The sequence below is a fragment of the Crassostrea angulata genome, chromosome 5 (assembly GCF_025612915.1).
Source record: "Crassostrea angulata isolate pt1a10 chromosome 5, ASM2561291v2, whole genome shotgun sequence".
In the NCBI taxonomy this organism is placed as follows: domain Eukaryota; kingdom Metazoa; phylum Mollusca; class Bivalvia; order Ostreida; family Ostreidae; genus Magallana; species Magallana angulata.
In genome coordinates this window covers 21,068,218-21,087,360 of record NC_069115.1, presented here as the reverse complement: position 1 = coordinate 21,087,360, position 19,143 = coordinate 21,068,218, and the positions used below count along the sequence as shown (strand labels likewise).

The window sequence follows — 19,143 nt, the reverse complement described above, 5'->3', positions numbered from 1 at the left end:
TTCAACGTAGTTGTATATTTCTTACAGAATTGGTTTAACTACTTGAACATCAAGTATACTATAATTCGGGTTTTTTAAAATCTATTTTGAATTTTAATCTTCCCAACGAGAGAGAGAGAGAGAGAGAGAGAGAGAGAGAGAGAGAGAGAGAGAGAGAGAGAGAGAGAGAGAGAGAGAGAGAGAGAGAATAGAAATGGTCTTGCGGAATTTGGAACGTTATAAAATTGGCATATCTCAGAACAAACATTTACTAAAAATATACAGAATGAAGAAAAATAATTCATTCGATTAGCAAGATTTTCACACAACATATTGGGTCGGGATCTATAGTAAGACATAAAGCACGCGCTATCACCGATAGACATCTCCCCCCACGGGATTTGAATCGAGAACCCTTCTCGTGCCATAACTGTCCGTTAATTAACATACCAAATTAACACCTCGGCTTCATTATCGCATCTTGTGCTGATAAATTACATTAATGAAATGGATGACCAAAGCGGAGAGTTCAAATTTTGGCAAATAGCATCATATGGGGTACATTTTTATCTTCGATAGTTATTCACAGGAATTGCTGAGCAAAAACCAAGAAACAAACTCACGAAATCTTTTTTTTTTTATTTGCTCTTAGATTTACAAATAGTCCACATTTTAGATGTCTTAAAATTTTAAAGTTTATGCATATACATGTATTAAGCGCAACATGAATGCTTTACGCAAATATAGTGGCTTGCATGTAGGACCAATTCTAGCAAAGTACAATTTCTCGCCATCGCAATAATGAAATGTCACACGCAAAACTCTGTGGTCGAAACAATTTGTCTCAGGCCCAAAGACACCAATATCTCTTGAATTGATTTGAACATATTTGTTGTACAAATATAATGGGGATTATGGAAAAGTTAAGAAACTTAGATCGCCTCCTCCCAGTCTTTACGGAGAACTAAAATTAATTCAACTCCGCAATATATTTTCTAACCATAAAGGTGGATAAGTAATCAAAAATTGGTTGGACTGCTAACTCCAAACATATCAATGTTTACTTCACGTTTTACTGCGAAGTATTTCAAAATTGGTGCAGTAAAATAACTTATTTACTCAATACTTTCTTTTTTATTTGAGGCAGTGAACTATTTAAAAAATTATGTCAACAACCACCAGCTTTATGTTTTATAATTTATTTAAATTTGGCCAAAAATATTATAAAATGTGTATAATAATGCGTTATAACTTAAAAAAAATAAAAAAGGCTATAAGTAGGAAACAAGAAATTGGCCCTGCTAAATCACTAATCACGGCTCGTACTTCCCGACTCCTGCTCTGATGACTGCAAAACAATACAATCTTTCGACAGAAGCAAAAACCAAATCCGCGACCAAACATTGCAAATGCACGGCGAGTGAATTTTCATCGGGCGGGCGGCGCATGTGCATTTCATTAAGAGTTTTTTTTTCCTGTGAAGACTGGGCGATATCGTGAAGCTATCAGTTGTGTTCCTAGATGTTTATCTATTTGGCTACTTGATTACAATTGTTTTCTAGGTTTACAAAAGAAACGGGACCACACTGCGCTATGGCGAAAGAGATGAGGGAGAAAAGAGACATTCATAATTTCTGTTATTGCAAGATACCACCCTCAAGCTCGGGTTACATTATAAGTTGTCCCCTTGTTTTAAAACGCGTAAAATAATCTCTTGGATCAACAACATTTGGAAGAAACATTTTGGTCGAAAGCTCCCTCTCTTCCTTTATCTTGGTACGATTAGCGAGCATATCCAACAGGCCCTTTCAGAAATATCGTAATATTTTCATTAAATGTTACGATGTTTGTGTACACAAACTTGTAAAAACTAATGTTGCAAACTCAGGTGAACGAGTCCTAGTGACTTACTATGTAGAATCAGTCAGAATTTGGTCAAACATATGGACTAAGTATATCTAAAGAGACTGGATGGTCAACATATTACTCTATACTAATTTGTGTGTGTATAAAATATTCATGCGATTTATTAAGCCATAAAGTATGGAATAGAGGGTTTTAGATTAAAAATATGAAGATTTTACTATATCTTTAAACAGAGTTCTTTTTTGAATGAGATTAGTATAGACTTGTCTAAAAATAGCCATGACCATTTAGCCTCTCAGACCAATATAATATGGCACAGTATTTTAAATGTAGTACTTAGTAAGACGATCTTATTTTTGTGTAGTTTCTGTACAATTGACGCTATACCTACTTCCGATACAAAATTAGAGGTTTTAATAGTAGATTGCATAACACCCCCTTAGTGATCAATGCTAGCTATATCGTTATTTCCTCGTCTGTATATATAAGAAAAAAATATTCTTATTTATTCAACATCCATGGACAATAATTATAATTATACAATAAACAAACGATTGATATTGTCCTTTTCGAGTTGACCAAAACAATCGCACTTTTCACGTATTATCAAGAGAAAGATCAAGTGGTTGCTATCAAGCTATATAGATACAACGTATATAATAGTTGATGATGTAATAGAAGAGAAATTCTCACCAAACGCATCGGAAGGGTGTTATCACATTGGTTTGTGTGCAGTCCTTAAAATTATGCTTTCTATATTTGTGAAAATACGTAAATGTTTATTTGGAGACCTTAACCTCCCCGGGGAGTTGCTAGAAAGACAGAGTCACGTACACAGGGTCGGTCTTGGGGACACAACAATTGCTGGAGGGATATGAATGGCGATCTTTAGAAGACGCGTCCATTGGAGCAGCGAAAGGCATGCATTCCTCATCTGTTGTGATAGAACCTCGTTGTACATTCTCACACATTTTTGCGGAGTTCCAGATATTTATCTGACAGTTCCATGTATTGTTTTGGACAATCAGAACGGAGATTAGCTCGTCCAACACGTCTAGAGAACTATACTAGACACATGGGCTTCTGCAGTAGATGCGTTGTACAGGTTTCGAGGGAAAACGGGGGGGGGGGGGATTATAATTACAAAGAATTATAAATGGACATTGTCAAATCAAAATCTTGCGGTCTTTTCTTCTTTTTTTTTATCTTCAAAATACGAGCATGGCTAGAGATTGAATCAAAACACTTTTGATGTCACCCAACGATTATTTTATCTTAGATTTGTACATCATTTTTCTAAAGTTCCAATACATCAAACCACTATCTTTTTTTTCTTCTTGCAGATTTGCCTATGTGACTTAGAACAATAAGGGCAGTGTGCAGTCAGTATTAAACAAGCAAAAGTAATGTTGGGCCATGAAAACGCACATTGCTCACGTATTCAGACAGGATTATATTTTATAATACATGTACATGCGACCTGTGATCATGTAAAAGTGCAATCCTGTAACGAATTAATTATAAAGTCTGTTGATTTTCTTTTGAAAATATTTAATATTGCAATTACATTTGAACATGTACATATATGTATGTATATCTAACAAAAATTGAGTGGAAACCATTTTAAAAAAAAAACGGATAATAAAAACCAAAACGCAAAAAAGAAAAAGAAAACAACATGCATAGAAATGCATAGTGACCAGACACAAACACATATATTATATTATATAAAGGTCATTTGCACAGTATTTTTGACACAGAGAGAGAGAGGAGCTCTGGTATATCGGAAATCTCGTTAGCAAAATACTTGGATTCTTGGCCATTATAAAGGAAGCTGGATTTTTATCGGAGTATTGCGGTTTCTGATATAGATCTCCGCAATTTGTCAACATCAAACTGCGCGGAAACTCCTTAATTTTATTACTAAGATATTTGATAAAAGTTTTCATCCACATCTCTATCATTTATCAAACTGATAATATCCTCGTTCAGTTGTTCTTCAGTAAATAATATAATTTTCCTGAATTTTCATTGTTTAAGGGTATTTTTATCACACATCTTTCCCAATGCTTTAAACAATGCCCCCTACCCCTTACTTCGCTTGCAAACAAGACTACTGGTTGTCTGGCAAATGATTATTTTTTCTTCACGTGATGCACATATTACCTCGTTCTCTTTCTTTACCTATATGTTGGAGATCCAATTTTCTGTTTGGTTGCAATTTTAAGAGGGTCGTAAAGCTGTCCGCGCTCGACATTCTCATACCGTGTTCGACATGGCGGTAATCTTAGCTATGATTAATTTACATGATTGGTCTGTGTTTTGATTCCGGGGATTCCAAGCCACGGGGGTCCATCCCTGACATTAGCGCCGTCCCTTGTCAGTGAGCGTCATAGGCGCCATCTTCATCACCTGTCCACAAATGTTCCAACTTGTACATCTCTCTCTCTCTCTCTCTCTCTCTCTAATTGTAACTTGATTTTTTTTTTACGAAAGACAATTGAAATTAAATCAAATGAAAAATAATCTTTTAAAAATCATATCAGTTTGACAATCATGTACATGTACAGTAGGTAAAAACATGGTTAACCAACTAATGAATTGAAGCAAGTGAACGCTAACTATACAATTTTTTTTTTCTACGAACTGCTGAAAACTTGAAGTTCTAGTAGCACAGAGGCTTGCTAACACTTGTCGGAATCACTGGCTCAAGTGTTCGATAGCTTTACCACTTAAGTCTGGAATGTCTGGTAGGGAAGGCTTATATATATGTATCGCAAGATATCTGTATGATATGTAAATAAATACTAAGGGTACCATATATATATATATATATATATATATATATATATATATATATATATATATATATATATATATATATATATATATATATATATATATATATATATATATATATTAGATCCGACACTTTAAAGATGCCTAGTGTTGTTAATTCTATTCAGTGATATATATATATATATATATATATATATATATATATATATATATATATATATATATATATATATATATATATATATATATATTATATATATATATATATATATATATATTTGCTTATATATAGATGGCTTATATTTTGTTCTCTATCTATAAAAATTTATACTAATCTTCGGTCAATCATATTCCGCAACTTCTTCTATCTTAAAAGATACAGGCGATCATAACATCCTCATTGAATTCAATAAAAGTTTCATTGTAAACAAAATTTCGATATAATCCAGTCAGCATAAAGAAACAAAATTAGAACCGTCTGCAGCTGCAACCTGTTAGAATAAATGCAAACAAACTTTTTTTTTATTATTAAAGTTAAGTGAGTTTTAGAATCTTAATTTGAATTGGAAAATTTAATTTTATTCGCCAATTCAATTTATAAATCATTACCACACATAATAATAAAACAAAACTCTGAAAAAAAAATCAAAGCCTAAAAAAAACAATTTCGTCGCGGTGGTTTCCTTGAAAACTTCAACGAATAAACCTGTGGATTTTCGTATTGTGAATTCAAATTTTTTTACAGCGAAAACTAACGTGAGAAAATAGGGTCGTTAATTAAACCCTGTGTGTTCAACTGGGAGGGGGGTGGGACGTGATAGGCCTCTGGGTCGGTGTCAAGTGGGGGCCCAGTAAACTTCATTCACTTTCCTTGAACTTTTCCACGGCTCTATATCCCATTCCTTAATGGCTTACCTGCCGTTTCTACAAATTTCTCGTCCGCAGTGCCGTCCGTGTTTTTATTATGTAACTTTATGTTGCTGTGTGCATGATGAATAATGGCTTGCAATGAGGGGGGAGTTTTTTTTATTTAACTTTGCACATCGAGTTAATTTATGTAGATGGTGGTACCAGTCTGAGAAACGACTGCTTCAAAGGTTCTCATCTAGATGCAGCTACAAATGAAATGTCAAAATGTGATTTCTCTAATTATGCATTTATTCTGTTTATTGTATTTCGCGTAATGTTGAAAAAATACTTTAATTATTAACTGCTTGCGATAGATTAACAAGCGCTAGCTGTTTTTAAAACATGAAGGACGGACGGAATTAGCAAAGTCACACACATGAAAACGAGGCTTGGCAGATGAAAACAGAAATCTAATAGGAATTTAACAGCAGACAAATTACTTTTTCATGGAGCAAGTAGTTTTTTTAATTAGATTTTACTGGGAAAACTGGTTTTCGAATAATATTTGAAATTTATTTTCTATTTGTTTTTGGGAGTTTATTTTTAGAAAAACAGAAACATTTGTTAAACATATTTTTTGTATAAACACTTTTTTTTTTCACAGATCCGATTTCTTTCCATAATATCATACATGGTTGTAATCATCAAAGATAAAGAAAAAAAAATGATTTAAGCAAGTTGGATGGTCAGCAAACTGCCCATCAGAACTACCTTAAAGTTTTAGATATAAAATTTTCAGTCATAAACTATCATTAAGTTATGAAATATTCCATATACATTTATAGTTTTAAATTTTTTTCCCTGTATCTTTTTACAAAGCACTTCTTCATAAGATGATTAATAAAGTCTGAACTTGACTATCATCATCAAGTCAAATCGATTTAATTGATTACATCATATTTTCCAGGTATTTATAAAATCGTTATTTAAGAACAAAAAATATTGGCAGCGTGTAATAAAGAAACAATAATAAACTGTTTTTCATGGATTTTTGGGCAAACAATCAAACATAGATATTAACTGACTTTTTCTCAAAATTTATATTTTCATTTGTCAATTAAAAAAAGGTATGCAGCAGTCCAAACTGATAGTTTGGAGATGTATATTTCGGTTTATGAGAGTCCTATTAATGATACGTATATCACAAACAGATTTTGATATGTCTTTATTTGTTTAAAAAAAGAACAATAAGCTTACTTTTATAGAAATAAAGTGCTTCTATAGCAATAAACATTTTACAATTATTTCCATTTAAAGTAGACTAAGTGCAAAGAAAAAATTTAGGGAAAAAATTCGGTTGGTATCCAGACATAATTTATTCTTCTTTCAATGATATTCGTGGTAATAAATTTCAGCGAGGATTTCGCAAAACGCAGTTCGTGGACTTGAATAACTTTTCCAATATAAATTGTTATATTTCTTGCATCGTAAAACATTTGTTTTCATGTACTCTCATTCAACAATGAGAATAATGACGAAACCACATTATGCATGTATGTATGCATGCCATTTGATAACTATAGGAGCAAAATTCCTATGTAGTAGCTACATGTAGGTGAATACAATTCACACAGTGGTCAGCCTCTAACCATTGACTGCGAAACATTGTCTTGAATGTAACAAAATATTGGCCACTCATGAGAAACACATGACAAAATCCATCAAAATGGCCGGTAATCTGTCAGCCTTCTCCAAGCATCGGCCCGTGGTAATTGACGAGCGATTTCACTCTGACACTCTATCAAAGACAACAATATCTCTGTTTGGTCAGATGTGCGAAGTTAATTAAAGATCATTAATTACTCCTATCCCTGCGTTTATTTCTATTTTTTCTCTTTAACTGCGTTAAGATTATACAGAGTAAAAGAAAACAAAGAATCCAGGAACTTAGTTACTTTATCGAAAGCGTGCATCACGTGATTTTGTCTTGGTCATTTGAAAGTTTTAAACGTAATTTTTTTGCAGAACCCACAGCGAGATTTTATTGAAGTTCACAGGCGTCTAATAATTAATCTCATTCAGGCTACGTTTGAGGCAGGCAGTTTTTATTTGCGGTTTATTTGCAACGGATATCTAAAGAGAAAATAAGAACAGAAAAGAAATGGACACAAAGGGAGGAAAAACCCTAATTCAACTCTAACTATGAAACATGGGCGAACGCATCCGCAATTGTGATTCTGATATTGTACAGTATGTATTTCTATGGCGGGACCATGCCGGGCCGACACAACAAACCCAGCAAGAGGCTCGATCTACGAAAGCATTGCCTACAAAATAATGGAAATGTCAGCACTAATTACACACACTATCCAATTTTTTTTTTACCTTCATCGTAGATCATTTGGACGCGAAGCAGTTCGCAATTCGACATTTCCCTGAAAAAATTGACCACAAGTATTTTTTAAGCAAGAAACCCCATTGCGTTTTTATTATTCGGTGAATGGCTTTTTACATGGTTTTAACCTTTTCGTCTGTTCATTTTGTATTCAGTTTGTCATGTTTGTTTTTCTGCTTTAATATGTTTTTTTCAAATTCTAGATTTTTTGTTTTATTTCCAACTATACATACATTGTACATTTAAAATGATTATTACATATTACTGAACATGCAAAGGTAATGTAAAGGTACATTTTCAAACTACATACATGTATACATGTACATGTTGTATACTTACATCTAAATTTTGAGATTTAAATGAAATTATGAAGTTACAATTGATTGTACGTCGATAATACATACTATAGTAAGACAAATTTCATGATACATTTATAGCTTATATGCATATCAGATACTTAAAAGAAAAATTCAAGCTAAAATTTTTTTTACATAATTTTGTAAACGTTGATTAGAGCACCCTGGAAAAAATATCAAATTGAATGTATATGTAAATATCTAACCGGAAATTGATGGAACATGTATAAGAATATCAAAGAACCGTTAATATCCATATAACATAAAATTAACTCTCAAATTAAAAAAACGTTATTTTTTTTAAAAATTCAATGAATATCAAACAAAGTAAAAAGAAAATAAGTCAAGTCTAAAACGCAATACATCTAAAAGGTCTTTTTAGACATGTCAAACTACAAAAAAAAAGAATATCAAAAAACCAGAAATGGTTATATTATAAACCCACCAGAAAAATATATTTTGTAACAAAATATCATAGTATATAAATGCCAGTCTTTGATAAAATATCAGGTTTATGGTCATGATGTTGTGCAAATCTATATACATATCGGAATTCAGTTAATGCATGGAAAACACCAGCAAATTAATTGCTTTTTCTATTAATAATATATAATACGCTTCTTTCTTTTTACTTTCAATTTCAAAGCAGTATAGTGTTTCTTATATTATACATATATATATTATACATATTGATAAAAATTTAAAAGATATCATCCTCGCAAAACATCACATAATGCACTGCCATAATAAACTAAATTTCTATACTGATCTATTTTGATATACAAGCACATTACGAAATTAATATTTTTCAAAATAATGCAATCTCAGCCATCAGGTCTAGCTATTATTCTGCTGTCTTGTCCTTCAAGAGGTTTCAAACATGTAATGATATCTACACATGGTATAATATTGGATCAACTTTAAAAAATAAAGTAACATAAAATTCTTGAGAAAATAAAATCGTCTACATATACTCTGCATAATTATGTCTTTGAGCATAATCTGCACTTATTACCCTGTATATAATCTGAATATTCAAAGCAGAGCTTTATTAATCAGAGAAAGAAAAGTTAATAGTGAATCTCGTTTTTATCCATCTTCTAATACGAAATCCTCCGCGGGAGTTTCAGATTCACTCCCAGTTGCGCGTAACGTCGGTGCATAGACTCTCTCATCCTCCTTCTTCCTCGCTGCCTCGGGGTGCGTCTCGATAAAAGCTTTATTGAATATACCGTGCTCGCAGTAGTCCTCTCCCTCGTACAGAATGTTATGTTTCGTTCCGTGTTCACTATAAAATTCATTATTGTATTTCAAGATCTCTTCCTTGTCGGAAGCTTTACTGCGCACGCTCGGTGTTGGTGAGACTTCATACTTGAACACCCGCTTCTTTTCACGTTGTTTCCTGGTGTATAAATAATATACTTTTTATCCATAAATCTTTATTATTGAACATATAAACAATTAAAATGATACATGTGATACACGGATAAATAAATAAGTAAATAAATAAAAATAATTTAAAATGAATAAATAAATAAATAAATACACAAATAAATAAATAAATAAATAAATAAAATCACCCAGGTGCTGTAGGATAAACGATGATAATCATAGACTTACCTTATACAAATAAACACAGCAATGATAAAGATGATCAGTGCTATGGCGAGAACAAGGGGGATAATAATCTCCACTACAATAAACAAACGGTTATATTTAGTAATTTTTCTCTGCACTTGTCTATAAGCAAATGCTATTCCTGTAGGTTTCAATTTTTAAAAATACATAAAAAATATCTCATAAGTATTGAATTTAAACAAATTATAAATACAGTATTGAACTCCAAAGTAATCAGCACACTTAGTCTCCCTCATCAATTGATTATCAAAATCATAAATTAAGGCTCCTGGAGAACATCTTTTATAGTTTATACAATCTCCTATACGTGGAGTTGTCGTTCGTCTTGCTCTTGGACATACTAGTATTTGTTTTGAGCATCATGAATATGAAAGTGTAGTTTATAGCTTACATTGTATAATTTAATGAATTGGTGCGAAGCGATGTTCAAAATGTGCCATTAAAATATTAGATTTCCGCTAAATTAAGTAGGTTAACATCACTGTATTAATAATAAAATATTTTTACGACTCAAAAAACCTCATCAGAGTAGATTACATGTGTTTACTTACGTTTTAGATCACTTTTTCTTTCTGATTTGTGTTTTGTCGTGGTTTCAATGTGTTCGCCCGTTGACTGGGCTGTAGAGGAGATTCCATACTCGACAGAAGACTTGATTGTTGGGGTCAACGACGGATTCTCGTGTCCGGAAGTTGACACCAGTTGTTGATTAGACGAGACTTCTGATACTCTTCTAGTTGTACTAGTTGTTGTCGTTGATGCATGATTAGAGGTTGATGTTTGTAGCTTGTGTGTTACAAAATCAGTTGTCCGAGTTACAGATGAAGAAGTCACGTGATTAGACGCAGGGTTTGTTGAGTGTTTAGAAGACTCGCTCGACTGTGTCGTAAAAACAGATACCGATTTGGACGTTGATTTGATTGATGTATCTGAGGTCGGGGTTTGGGATGTGTTTGATGTAAATGTTAAGGATGATGTTGACCGAGTCTTGGTTGATATTTCTGGAGTCTGTTGTGAACTTGTCGTCTGCTCTGAAGATTTATCAATGGTTGAAGTTATTGTTGGGCCAGTTGTTGGTCCGATGGTAATGTTTGAGCAATTCACGTCTGAATTAACAGAAAAATAATAATTATACATACATGTATGAAAATGCTACAATAGGTCAAATAATATAATAGATTCTAGAAATGTTCATCGTTGTTGCTTTAAAAAAGCAAACCACTACAAATCTTACACACTGATCATGAAAGCTCACCAAAATTGTTGTTGACTCCGGTGATGTTGACACGACAGCTATATCCGGGTCTTTGCACCCCGCTGTTGCTTACTATACGACATCCTTGATCGAAAAAACTCTGGATTGTGGGTATGTTTCTATCGCCGTAATAAGTCACATTCTGGATTGTGTAGCTGCTGTTTGGAAATCGACAGACACATTTGGTCCCTGTGTTGTTAACAAACTGAATGCTGCCGATTGTCTGGTTCTGCACGTGTATGTACCCGAAGTAAACTCCTTTTAAGGAAGAAATACGAATAATTATATATCAAAGTGTACGAATTTGTTTTTTTGAAGTGTTTGAAGTTACTATGAAGATGCAATATACCTGTACCTTTCAGTTGGTATGAGTTCTAAAAATATTTTTAAAACAAGATTGAGAGAAAACAAGAGGCCCATGGGCCACATCGCTCACCTGACGAATAATAGGTATGATAAAATCAGCTTAATGGAGTCATAATACAAACTATCTGGACAATGTACAATAATACATGTAGATCCTGTATAAATAAAATCCATTTTCCCCTGGATATTCTTATGTTTATAATCATTAGTCCCTTTTCTAACAAGATGATTTTATAGTCATATCATATGTTGAGTATTGCAGTTCTCAAAATGATCCTTAACAATAGTTTATATATTAGATATAAACGTACATCAAACTCTGAACCTTCTCGGGAGGCCAAAGAATTGTCCTGGGGCCAAATTCTTAACAATTATAAAGAAACATCTGGCTGATTAGTTTCTGAGAAGATTTTTAAAGATTTACCCTATATATTCCTTTGTTAAACTTTGACCCCCCCATTGTGGCCCCACCCTACCCCTGGGGATCATGATTTTCACAACTATGAATCTACACTACCTGAGGATGCTTTCACACAAGTTTCAGCTTTCCTGGCTGATTAGTTTCTGAGAAGAAGATTTTAAAAGATTTACACTGTTTATTCCTATGTAAAACATCGACCTCCCATTGTGGCCCAAACCTACCCCCAGGGTTATGATTTTCACAAATTTGAATCTACACTACCTGAGGATGCTTCCACACAAGTTTCAGCTTTCCTGGCTAATTAGTTTCTGAGAAGAAGATTTTTAAAGATTTACTCTATATAATCATATGTTAAACTTCGACCCCCCATTGTGGCCCCATTCTACCCCCAGGGGTTATTATTTTCACAACTGTGAATCAACACTACCTGAGGATGCTTTCACACAAGTTTCAGCTTTCCTGGCTGATTAGTTTCTGAGAAGAAGATTTTAAAAGATTTACACTGTTTATTCCTATGTAAAACATCGACCTCCCATTGTGGCCCAAACCTACCCCCAGGGTTATGATTTTCACAAATTTGAATCTACACTACCTGAGGATGCTTCCACACAAGTTTCAGCTTTCCTGGCTAATTAGTTTCTGAGAAGAAGATTTTTAAAGATTTACTCTATATATTCCTATTTTAAACTTCGATCCCCCATTGTGGCCCCACCCTATCCCTGGGGGTCATGATTTTCACAACTATGAATCTACACTACCTGAGGATGCCTTCACACAAGTTTCAGGTTTCCTGGCTGATTAGTTTCTGAGAAGAAGATTTTTAAAGATTTACTCTATATATTCCTATATTAAACTTCGATCCCCCATTGTGGCCCCACCGTACCCCGGGGGTCATGATTTTCACAACTTTGAATCTACACTACCTGAGGATACTTCCACACAGGTGTCAGCTTTCCTGGCCGATTAGTTTCTGAGAAGAAGATTTTTAAAGATTTATTCTATATATTCCTATGTAAAACTTCGATCCTTCATTGTGGCCCCACCCTACCTCCGGAGATCATGATTTTCACAAATTTTTATCTACATTACCTGATGATGCTTTCACACAAGTTTCAGCTTTCCTGGCTGATTAGTTTCTGAGGAGAAGATTTTTAAAGATTTACTCTATATATTCATTTGTTAAACTTCGACCCCCCATTGTGGCCCCACCCTCAGGTGAGCTAAAAAGGTTAAGGTTACAATACAATAAGTTGTTAAAGTTGGTTTCTGGAAGAACAGGCTTTGTAAATTTTCTTAATAAATATTGACAAATTTTTTAATTTTTTAAGCTTTAGTTTTTAAGATCTGTGTACAAACATAGAATTGTGAGCAAATCTCTGTATCTTGCTTATAATTCGAAGCTTAACACTCAAATATGGTTAGTAAATAGAAATTGTAAACAATTAAACACAAGAAACATGCACTACATGTATAACAAATAAAGAACACAATTTATTTTTTCGAAATGAATCATATATATACATGTATATACCTACATATTTCCGTCAGCGATATCAAACTCTATTTAAACTGAATAAACTCGAGAAAATGCCGAGCATCTCAACAAAACCTATTGCATTAATCTACATGTACCATTACGCAAAAGATTATGCCGAATTACCGATAGAATGAATTGTATTTCAGTACCCCTACATCCGATTTTGCTTAATTTGCGCAGGTAAACAGTTAACTGTTTGATTTACCGAAGTCTCTGTTTGATTTGATACGTAAAAATCACGAAATACAGACGATAGTTTCCAGGTTACAAAGCATAATGAGAACGAAACGAAAATCAGAACAAGCTAACACCATCGTCATGTGTGAAAACTATCAACGCATTGAAATATTTAGCCTCAATTTACTTCACAAAATCGGCACCAATATATTTTGTATGTTTCAAAATTTCCCTTCATACGCAAACTGTTGCACAACAAGCAAATTCATCATAGTCAGAAAGACCTTTTTCGTATAATGTCATGGCTGCTTTAAACAAAGAACCTCGTTTTAGAAGTATGGAATCATTTTACCGTATGCCGAACCCGAAGCTATTAAACTGATTGAAACACGCCTTTCCTTTATTATTATTTTCGTAATAACTCAGATTTGAAACAGAATTACCACTTAATTTTTGCAATTTATATTTTCCTTCCCATAAGGATAATTTATGCTAAACTAGGTTGAATTTGCCTCGGTAGTTCTTGAGAAGAAGATTTTTAAAAATGCACCCCCCTTTTTCTACAGTTTCAAGGTTTTCTCCGCTTTGAATACAGATCAAACTTTTATTTCTGCAATTTATATTCGCCCTCCCATAAAGATGCTTTGTGCCAAATTTGGTTGAAATTGGATAAGCGGTTTTAGAGAAGAAGTTCAAAATGTAAAAAGTTTACAGACGGACAGACGGACAGACGGACGGACGGACGGACGGACGGACAGACGGACGACGGACAAAATGTGATCAGAATAGCTCACTTGAGCTTTCAGCTCAGGTGAGCTAAAAAATTATCGAATCATCACGGTGAACTTGAAGAGCCTTTATTTATGAAAAAGCTATTTCATTTATTATTTTTTTAAATATTCAGCAACAAAGAATAAAACATATATTAAAACCAGAAATGTACATTCGTTGTTATTTTTTAAAACATCCTTGTTTTTCAAACACCATGTGAACCAAATAAGGCACACACTTTAAAGATTAGGTCACGTGGTTTTCAAATATTGTAAACGTATGACATTTGGCTGTGTATTCTATTTAGCGCTATTGGCGGAATGTGCCTTCCGCTAAAACAAGTACATTGCCAAATGCAATACATATATGTTAAAGAATATTCACATTCAGGAATACGCTAATTTCCGCCAAATATCGTACACGCAAAATTTAAAACGTTTACAGTATTATATAATAACAAGGACAGTGCTTTGATTTTGTGAAATAGATTTAAAGAGATGAGTCAAAGGTTAACCACTGGTAACATTTTTTTTAGTTTTATATTATTTTCAATATGATATTTAATATATATACTAGTATACCTTTACTAACGTTATACTAGTATTGCAGATGAAAAGGGGGGTACTGAAAAAATACCTACTGTATCCCAACATAACAATAAAAAACAAATCTCCTATAAATAAACAAACATTTATGCATGACAATGATTTGTATAGACAATGCATGTGTGATTTAACAAATACGTAAGAAATAAAGTACATATAGTTTTAATGCATCAAATAACGTTATTGAACATAAAATCATATATTTGATTTGGTCGGTCATCCTACGTAACAACTATAACAAATTTATTGTTTACTTTATTCTGTTTCTTTTTGTAAATCCTGCTTTTCTTATACTTTTGTATATAATTCTTCTGCACCTCATGTAACATTATATGTTATGAGTGAAAATAAATGAACTTGAACTTGAGCTTTAATATTGAAATCATTTTAATTTGGTACAGAAAAATGACAATAGTTGAAATTCTGCTTTTATGTTTAACTTTAACTTTAAAAGTCTTGACAGAAAGTAAGTATTATAGTCTTGCAGAGAAAGATTTTGGTGACATGCAGTACAGCACATATCTTTACTGTAAACAATTCTATTTTTATTATGCACCATTTAAACTCACAAATTAGTTTTCCTTCAAATTTGGAAGTTAGTTTATTGTACATTTATGTCGTTTAAACCATTTAGAAATCTCTTGTTTATTTTACAGACATTCTCGATATTAAAATTGCAGCTCATTTTTGTGTAGTATAGCACGGCTTTAATATAAAGTGTTAAAGCGTTTAAGTTGTTTGTAATATAAAGTAAGTTAAACGATAGCATATGGAAGTTAATTGATAACTCGATATAAAGCTATTAAACTGATCAATACATACAACATGTTAGAATATAAGAGACTTCGTAGGTCTAACAATGAATTTATTCCATTGCCTTAAGGGGGTCTTAAAGATGTACATCGATATTATTTTCTAAGAGATGCATAACGAAATTCTATGGAATATGGAAAGACAGACAACTCGTGAATATGAGAGAGAGAGAGAGAGAGAGAGAGAGAGAGAGAGAGAGAGAGAGATTACCATTAAAGAAATATACCACTTTACGTTTGGGAATACTTAGTTTAGTACATTTGTATATCAATAGAACTTTTATTATAATGAAATTTAATTCAATCGCTGGATTAGAAATAAATAAATTTTCTTGGATTCCATAAAATACACATAAATTCGTGGACATACACTGTAGGCTGTATCCATTATATTTTTTTTTCAAGTGTTTTATTGAAATTAAACTTGTATTTTGTACAGCGACACAACGACACAACCCACGAAAATTGTGTTTAACGAAATAATGACGAAACAATATTTAATTCAAAACGCAGAACACAATTGCTATGGTGCTTAAGCAAATATATATATACCAGCAATTTTGCATAGAATGAAATATACTGGGGTTACATTTTTGTTTGTTTTTGTTTGTTTGGTTTTTTTTTTCAAAACACCTTTTCCTCCTTTTGAATAGTTATATGAAATAATATATATATGTAAAGTCAGCATTTTCTTTTCAACTGCCACCGTACACGTTTTCTAAATATTTGCATTTCTCTTTCACCAATTCAATAACATTCATTTGATAACCATTTGTAACCGCATGCCATCTACATTCACAACAACTCTCCTGTATTTACCGTCTTGAGCATGAAGTCACTAATATTTCAGATAAGGATTCTACCGAAATTAAGATTAATCGCGTGTAATGAGTTTGTACTAGGAGCTGTGGGGAGCGAGAGCGAGTGAGAGGGGGGCGAACAGTGGATCGCCTTTAACATTACCGTTCTTGTTTCTCTGTGCCCCCTGATTTTGTCGAGTGGAATTATCTCATTTGATATAGATCCCCAAGTAAACACTGTCAAATATTAGCTAATCCGTCGCTTCCATTAATATCAAAACAAAGAGACAGGTAACGCCCATGCATATCAGGGTATATTAGGAGAACAGAACTCAAAAGGAAATAAAGTGCCCCCCCCCCCCCGCCCTTTTTTTAAAAATATTGTTTTAAATTGGAGTTTTTGATTAATAAAAACAAAAACCTTTAATTTCGTGGTTTAATAAATAGAATTTTTTAAAAATCGAACAAAGACCCACTCCGACTCGATCATACCAATCATGAAGAACTCAAGCAATATTTCTATTATTTAAAAAATGTTTTACTGGGTAAAACTTTTTTTTAAATATTGGTACTGCGTCATTTAAATTTTTTTCTACCTGGGTATTTGGAAACAGAGCAAAAAGACAACGCATTCCATCCATTTCTAGACAGTAGTAGTTTGTTTTTTTTGGTAATGACGTCACACTTTCATATTCCAAACAGGTAAAATATGCCATGTTAACATTTTTTTTTAAAAAGTAAGATCTTAATTCACATCAGATGTATTAAAACTAACGGTATATAAGCTAATAAATATTTGATCTCTGTTCAGAAGATAGAGAAAAGCGATATGTTTCATATATGATGTTTTAATTTGGTTTTATTGGTTCTGTCACAAGTGAAAATGAGGAACACTTATGTTAAATACAGAATTGCTTAACAGAATTGCAGTGTTTAATAGATATATTAACAATACAATAATATTATTAAAGAATACTACCGATAAATGTTGGCGAAATAGGTCAACAAAAATGCGCTAATATAAAATTGGAATACTTAGTCGTAAAAATGCTAGCTTTACAAATTCAGTGTATTCACTTCCAAATATTTAATTATATTAAAAAATATAGTTACAGTCTTGGTCTCTAAAATTACAATGATTCTGTTGGATAATATTCATGGACATAATTTTAAAAAAAAATCAACTACATCCATTGGAATTTATACGCTAGACGTTCAAGGCTTTTGAAAATAATATAGTAAACAAATAACAACAGGAGAATTAGCATACCTTTAACACTCGTGGTGCCGTCCACTTTGTAGCAATCATGGCTGGAACCACCAATACATTCCACTTCTGAATCGAGATATTAATAATCAATTTTTCATCGATCAAAATTTTTTCTTTAAACATTTAATGGCTTATCTACACGTAACAAGATATATTTCCACAAATTCCTGTGATGCTTAAAAAAAAGAAGCTTAAATACCTTTTTCAAAGCAGGTGAAAAACAGCAGAACCCAAACGTAGAATATTGCGGCGGCCATTGTATTTCATATCACCGATAAGAAGAAAAAATTGTCCATTTCTAACGTGTCATGTGTAGAGCCTGACACCGTTGGTTACCTGTTCTTTACCTGTCGTTTATGTTTGCCTCAGTATTCGTTTGGAGACCAAACCTCGCGGATCAATCGGCGGACCGACTTCCCCTGATAAAAACCTATCTCGCCGACCGCTCATAACGGAAACAAATCTCTTCAGATTCATTTCAACTCTTATTCTATCCCGCACCTTTCTCACCCCTAGTCACCGGCCAGGGTTTTCCCCCGTGTGTTTGTTGCTTTGAGCGAAAGAACGCGGAACCATTTATCTAACCAGGGATTATCTCATTTTTGTAATATATTAGATTGTGGAGAATATATTGGGGAAAGATCAGAGAGACTGGAAACTGCGATGTTGTTTGTGAGATGTCACGTTCAAAATAGAATGCTAAAAATTTTAAGGGGAAACTATGGCAAACGAAGGACATTTGCAACAAACACGTTTAACAACTGAGGACAAATGTTTTCAGAGTACCACTAAAACATTTTCAATTTAGTACTGTGTCAATACAACAGTTTTGTTGACGCGTTTTGTATTTTTTTTCTGAAATGATCGCCATCTTTATAATTCGCATGAATCATCAAAGAAAGTATTTTATTGTTTATATTTACAACTTTCTTTAAAGAAATTGATAAATTGATTGTAAATATAAGTAAAATTCACTAAATCACTCTTAAAGTACATTTATTTAGTACGTTAGCTAAAAGAAATAGCCTAATCATCTCCTTTGGAAGTTTGAGGGTGGCATTATCATGAATATTTTGTGCAGTCCGTGATTTTTCTTAGTTCGCTGTAGGTTTTTACCAATTGATAAACGGGCGTCTTCAGCCCTGTCAGTTTCTACAGCTGTTCTATTGTATTGTATTGTTTATTACCAAGAACCATACGATTCATAGGTTTAACATATATACATAAGTGAACAAACATATGAAAAC

General features: G+C 32.9%; 1 protein-coding gene across 1 annotated transcript; it reads right to left on the bottom strand.

Annotated features, from left to right (window-relative positions):
• Nucleotides 1-8,920: 8,920 nt before the first annotated feature.
• LOC128185603 (uncharacterized) lies at nucleotides 8,921-18,347 on the bottom strand. The gene is made up of 6 exons (XM_052855191.1): nucleotides 18,096-18,347; nucleotides 17,897-17,962; nucleotides 11,138-11,395; nucleotides 10,434-10,988; nucleotides 9,865-9,937; nucleotides 8,921-9,646 (listed from the first exon to the last, which is right to left on the bottom strand). Exons 1-6 carry the CDS (start codon nucleotides 18,151-18,153, stop codon nucleotides 9,334-9,336), a joined length of 1,323 nt encoding a protein of 440 aa, XP_052711151.1. The 5' UTR covers nucleotides 18,154-18,347; the 3' UTR covers nucleotides 8,921-9,333.
• Nucleotides 18,348-19,143: the final 796 nt, after the last annotated feature.